Here is a 6,894-nt window from a genome sequence, read left to right on the forward strand (position 1 = left end):
GACAATAATCTAATTTGGCATATGGGGCCTTCATACAATTACATGTTTAAATGACTCCAAGCATTATGTTTGTAACTTCAAAATACAGTCATTACTCCCAGATGAAGTTCTGGCAATAGCCAATTGGCTGCAAAAAAAATTAGCTTCAGTAGCTGAATGCAGTAACACGAATGGATGGAGTATTTTTCATCCACGTTGACTGATTGGTGACACATGACATCGATCTGGCATATCAGCTATGCAAAACGAAACATTTGATATGTTTTGCATACCAATCAGGAATTGTATCTGGATTTATTTTTTTATTCATTTAACTTGCAAAAGAGCGTGCGAAGGGCGTCTGCTTATCCAAATAATTGGAATGGATTTACCGCGATTCGGTTATAGAAAAAGGTAGCTGCGTTTGTCTATTAATTACGGCTGTGCTTTGTGCTTATCGTTTGGTCTGTGGATGTGTCTGTCTGCCAGGGGGGAAGGCAGCGCTGTGTGTCAGTGTGGGACGCTACGTTAGCTTGTCTGTCAGAGAGACGTGCTGGGCTGTCAGTGTCACAGTGTCAGGATTTGCCATCATGATTTCAGATCATTGGGTGACCAACTATATGGCTATTATTTGCCTTTGTTAATTGTTTTACCATTCTGATCGCGTTTGGGAGCAGTTCTGCTGTCAAGATTGTTGTTCGTAATCACTTGCTTGTAAGCTAACTAGCTAGCTACAGCTAAGTATAACCTCACTTTTTAAGTGTTCCAAACCAAAGGCAGAGTACAGTAACTCCGCAGTGCGCTACAGTAACTCCAGTTCAGCGCAGCGAGACAAAGTCAAAATACCGCAACTCAAGTTGCTGTGGTTTGCCTTTGTTTCTCTAGGCTTTTTTGAAGTTACTGTAAATACGACCCCTATTTTCTCGAAAATACAACACAGTAGCTAGGGATGGACGGTTTTTCGGTTAAACCGAAAACCGGGGTTTCTAAAATTAGAAACGTTTTTTTATCAAAACCGTCTGAAACCGGATTTTTTTTTATTTTTTTATTTTTTATTTTTAGAAGAATAAAATAGAATAAGAATAAAACTGGAACATGTCACATGTTTGTCGTGTGTGAAAATAAAAATGATACAGTCTGAATCTGCCGCACAATGAGTGAGAGGTTTGGTCAGTTGTGAAGAATAACTGAGGATTAATATCTAATTGGGATTATATTTAAGGGTAACGAATCACTCTATGGGAAAGATAGTTGCCTTCAGTTATTGGTAGATAGGAAAGTTTTTTTACAATTACTCGCTTACATTTAATAAGATCATTTTCGCTGCTCTCTGTAAAGCGCATTGGGTCACTTTTGTGAGAAATGCGCTATAGAAATAAAATGTGATTTGATTTGATATCAATCAATCAATCAAACTTTATTTATGTTCTATAGCACAAATCATGCATTGAATGTAACTCCAAGTGCAGTATTTACTAAACCACAATATAATAAAACAAGAGCTATACGGATCAAGAGTGTACTTTGTGCACAGCGCCACTGTGTGTCACAAGTTCACCTTCAGAGCGGGTGTTCAGCGCAGCAGGCAAAATTGTAAGTCCGTTCCGAGCGCAGCTGAATCCTGAAAAGGTGAACATGCTCGTGTTTCTTGCGAAGAACCTCGATTAACGGACTATTTAATAGCCTTTAATAGCTTTTATGCTCATTTTTTGTTACTGCCAGTTTTTGTTATTTAGTTATTAGCCATAGGTTGTGAATTAGAATTAGAATGAATGTGATCAGTGATATCTTTGCACAATTGTTTTACCTGCTTGCACTCAATTTGCACTCGTTTGTATTTATATTTATAGATGTTTTTGTTTACGTTTTCTATTCTATTGTATATTCTATGTTGTTCAAAGAATAAAACTGGAACATGTCACATGTTTGTCGTGTGTGAAAATAACAATGATACAGTCTGAATCTGCCGCGCAATGAGTGAGAGGTTTGGTCAGTTGTGAAGAATAACTGAGGATTAATATCTAATTGGGATTATATTTAAGGGTAACGAATCACTCTATGGGAAAGATGGTTGCCTTCAGTTATTGGTTAGATAGGAAAGGTTTTTTACAATTACTCGCTTACATTTAATAAGATAATTTTCGCTGCTCTCTGTAAAGCGCATTGGGTCACTTTTGTGAGAAATGCGCTATAGAAATAAAATGTGATTTGATTTGATATCAATCAATCAAACTTTATTTATGTTCTATAGCACAAATCATGCATTGAATGTAACTCCAAGTGCAGTATTTACTAAACCACAATATAATAAAACAAGAGCTATACGGATCAAGAGTGTTTGTGCACAGCGCCACTGTGTGTGAAGGCGCTACTGAAAGTGATGACAGAACGCATGTCTTCTCAGAAGATACGCGGTCACTTAGTGACGCAAAGGTAGTTCTGTATTTATCTCTATCTGTATTAGTACATTTATTTTGAAAGCTCTATTTTGACAGCTCTACCATGGGCACTTTTATTTTGATGGGGCATTCTTTGTTGATTGACTTACGACAGTTCAGGACGAGTCAGTCTCGCGGCATGTGGTTTTTATGAAAAGCTTTAAGTATGTTCACTGCATAATTCTAAGTCTAATATTTCAGTGATTATTGAGCAGTATTCAAATATTTAAATACATTGAGCAGCAGCTGAAACTTTGTCTAAGAACCAAGATATTGAGAAAGCAGTTCATTCAATGAAGACGCTGTTCCAAGAGATGATCTTCCGTGCAGGCGTGCACCCTGGATCAGCGGAGCTGGTGTGTTAAGTGTTCATGTGTTTTCATGTATGGTGTAGCTTACAAAAGTCTGCCTTTCCACTTATATTTGTGAAACTAAGTAGCCTAAATGTGTTGCGACTGTGCTTACGGTGTTTTAATGGTGTTCGACATGAGTGTATTGTAGCAGTAGGGCTCAATTATTATATTTATTTATTTATTTTATTTTTTTTACCTTTTCGGTTAACCGGAAAACCGCGGTTTTAGTCTTTGACGGTTTTTCGGTTTCAATAATTGGAAACCGTCCATCCCTAGTAGAGACAGGATATTTGGCCACATGATAAAGAATGTCTTTAATGTCACAAATATGATTTTAACTAATTTTTGACCAAAATTGAAGTTACTGCCTTTTGCCTTTGTACGGCAGATTAGTTTTATTAAAAAAACTAAGATGAACCGGAAATTCTGTTGTATGATAGTGGTCTAGTCTAATGCTAACTAAAACGGTTAAGTTAAAGGTGTCACTGATGTCAACGGTTACAGCTCGAAGTGGCGGTGAGGTCTGGAAAAATATTGACAAGGTCTTTAAAAAGTCTTAGAAAGGTATTGAAATTAACCTCAAGATTCCTGTATACACCCTGGTCATACAAACTCGTCATACAGCTGTTGTTTACGATCCTGTCCGAGAGCCTGGAGACGGAAAGCTCGCAATAAACGTTTTTTGTACAGATTTTTGTGTGCGGATGCTGCCTTTCTGCACTCTATTTGATACTCTTCAGCTGCAGCACCTCAGCTCTGAAAACATATTCAAATGTCCTAAAATGCTAGGAGGTCATTTTGAACGCAGCCCGTGTGTGTGTGTGTGTGTGTGTGTGTGTGTGTGTGTGTGTGTGAGAGAGCATTCATTTCCGAGCCGTTTGCATGATCTCCGCCGTCCGACGAGGTGTAGCGCAGGCGGCCGCTCTGATCCGCTCTCTCCTTCATTCCTCCTTTGTTCTACCTTTCCTCTCCTCCGCGTCTCGGCCTGCTTTCCTTCTCTTTCCCGCGTCCTCTTCCTTCACTCTCCCCTTTTTGTTTTGCTCTCGCCGGGCTTCCCCTGTCTGCCGTCCCCCTCTCTCGCTGTCTCTCTCTCTCTACCAACCCCATCCATCTGTCCCCACCTCCCTCCCTCCCACCCTCTCTTCTCCTCTCCTCTCCTCCCTCCCCCCCTCAGCACGCTCCCCCCGCGCGCCGCCCGCCTCCGCCGCACCTCCGTCGACCTCCTCCAGCCCATCGTTGAGCTCCCCCTCTCCCCCCCCTCTCTCCCCCTCTCCCCCCTCTCTCTCTCCCTCCCCTCCCCCGACCCGGTCCACGCCCCCCCTGTCCCCCTCTCCCTCTCCACCCCCCACCTCCTCCTTCTCCTCTCCTCCTCCTCCCTGTCCTCCTCCCTCCCCGACCGCAGCCAGAGTCCCACCGCCACCCTCCAGTCCTCCACTAACACCCAGACCACCCAGAGCTCCAGCTCCAGCTCGGGGGACGGAGGCAGCCTGTTCAGGCAGAGGGGGAGCCAGGCGGCCCAGCCCGACGAGACCGGCAGGGTGCCCCCCTACGTGGACTTCACCCACTTCTACCGGCTGTGGGGCACGGACCACGGCGATGCACAGAGCACGCAGGCCAGCAGCCTAGGGCCGCAGTGAGAGGCACGGGGGGCAGGGGGGCAGGGGGGGACGGTGCGTGGTGTTCAGACCTGGGTCCAAACGGTGTTGTTTTCTTTCCGTCTTGCGCTCGATGAAGCGTAGGCCTACCTGGCGCGACGGAACAGATGGAAACGATCCGAAAACCGTGACCACGCTCCAAGCAGGCCTCATCAAACGCTCAAAGTATTTCCAAGAAATCAAGTAGTATTTGAATCCAGATCTGGGGGGGTGGTGGTGTTGTAGGGGGGCAGAAAACAGCATCACATCACACAAGGGATCAAGTGGAGGGTTGGGGAGGCTGGGTTTTTTCACTTCACTTTGAGAGTGAAGGGATTGTGAGTGAGTTACCGGGGGGGGGGGGGGGGGTTGGTAGAACGATACAAGCCCACCAACGATGCAAACATGACTTATTATCCGCTAAAGAGGCTGGCCGTACTGACGACTCAGTAGGCCCAGCCTTCTCGGATATCCCAGCCAAAAATAATTATTTACAATTGTATCCGCAAGATTAACCTCACGTTATTAAGAACGATTGGGCTTATTGCTGAGTAAACCGTACTGGTGGATGAATGACTAAAATGAGAGCCAGTAGTGTGTCTTGTCTGGTACGTTGGCTGGGAGTGTGTAAGTGCCCACCCAGCTCGCTTTCAGTCGATAAAGGAGGGATGGGGAAAGGAGGAGAGGAGGAGTGATGTGGGGGTGAAAGAAGATCAACGTTGATGAGTGATGAGAGGACTAAACTGCAGCTGCTCTTGTACCTCTTCCTAAATTGCGTTGTTTGGTACCTGTACTGTAGCAATGACAATAAAGACCATTCATTCATTCTTTGATCTCTCTCTCTCTCTGTCTCTCTCCCTCTCTGTCTCTCTCTCTCTGTCTCTCTCTCTCTCTCTGTCTCTCTCTCTCTCTCTCCCTCTCACTCTCTCTGTCTCTCTCTCTCTGAGGGGAAGTGTGGAATGAGGACAAGGGGTGGTTGAGGTGAATTCGTCTATCGTCATATTCTAATCATGTATCTATTCCCTTATGTATGTACTATGTATGTCGGAATCTCTATGTATGGTTTTGTATTTTGTGCGCTGGGAGATTTTAGTGCCTTGCAGAAGTAAACTATAATAAGTATGATGCTGTGGTTTTGATGTTTTCATTTCGAGTTGTCTTGGAGAACGATAAAGTGGGTGGAAATGCCTCGCTCAGCTGATCTATGTATGTCGTAGAAGACCTTGAACAAACACCGGAGACCTTTCTCAACGCTCCAAAACTAAATTCCTCCAATTCAGTTGTTAAGTCGTGACGTGTTTCCGGGTCCAAAGTTGGCTGAGGCACTCTATTCGAAATGCCTCAGTAATAATAATAATTCATTATATTTATATAGCGCTTTTCCGAGGCTCAAAGACCCTGACAATATGGGGAAAACAGGAAAGTGCTGTGCCCCTTGTTGTATGAATAGATCCGAGTCTAAAAAACGATTGAACTGTCATTCTACCACTGTAGTACACTGGTACTCTGGTGCGGGGAATTTCTGGTTTGGACCCGGAAATTGCTAAACCTCATGTTTGACGTCAGACTTAACAACCGAATTCAGTTCCTCTCCGCTCCATCCTCCACTCGCCTCGCTTCCTTCTCCATAGTGTCGGAGGAGACCATCGTAAGACAAGGAACCTAGATCTTCTCCTCCATTGCTCTTTGGGTAGGTAGCGAGTGTAGGACGCGAGGAACTTTGACCTTTCACCCTGAGATAGGTAGATACATAGGTACTTTATTGATACCTGAGAGGAATCTAAGGCGTTACAGCAGTTCACAAACAACAACACCTACATACTACAGTGACAATAGAATAATATTGAAAAAATAGTCATCTGAAACATTATATATAGTAAGAAAAGTCCGGTGTGATTTAACATCCCCCAGCCTGACTCTGATCACCCTGATCAAGCCAGCCGGAGGAGGAGTTGTACGGTCTTATTACAGCAAGCAGAAAATATCTCCTATAGCGCTCCTTAGTGCAGTTCCCTGCTCTGCCACAGTGTCATGAAAGGGATGGGAGTGATTGTCCTTAACGCCCAGGAGTTTGGTCCTCATCCTCCTCTTGGCCCCCTCCTCCACAGTGTCTAGGGTGACACAGAGGACAGAACTAGCTTTCCTAATAAGCTTGTTCAGCCTCTTGGTGTCACCTTCCTTGATGCTTGACCTCCCCCAGCATCCCACAGCGTACAGCAGTGCACTGGCCACCACTGACTGGTAGAACATGTTCAGAGTCCTGCACACGCCAAAGGACCTGAGCCTCCACACGGTATAAAGCCAGATCTGGCCCCTCTTGTACCTGTGTCTGTGTCTGTGTTACCGGTTCAGTGCAGTTTATTGTCCAGGTGCACCCTGGGTGGAAACAGGAGACAGGGGGACCCTAGTCCTCCTAAAGTGCACCACCATCTCCTTTGTCTTGCTGATGTTGACTAGCAGGTGGTTCTGCTCACACCACTCAACAGAACT

The 6,894-nt window shown here is 44.6% G+C and overlaps 1 protein-coding gene across 1 annotated transcript in view; it reads left to right on the forward strand.

Annotated features, from left to right (window-relative positions):
- tab1 (TGF-beta activated kinase 1/MAP3K7 binding protein 1) overlaps window positions 1-4,516 on the forward strand; it is a 24,828-nt gene extending 20,312 nt beyond the window's left edge. The window contains exon 11 of the mRNA XM_080524422.1: window positions 4,173-4,516. Coding sequence (XP_080380548.1) covers window positions 4,173-4,407 — 235 coding nt within the window. The 3' untranslated portion in view covers window positions 4,408-4,516. The remainder of the gene's footprint in view (window positions 1-4,172) is intronic.
- The last annotated feature ends 2,378 nt before the right edge of the window (window positions 4,517-6,894 follow it).

This window comes from Nansenia antarctica (assembly GCF_963989245.1).
Source record: "Nansenia antarctica genome assembly, chromosome: 2".
Classification (NCBI taxonomy): Eukaryota; Metazoa; Chordata; class Actinopteri; order Argentiniformes; family Microstomatidae; genus Nansenia; species Nansenia antarctica.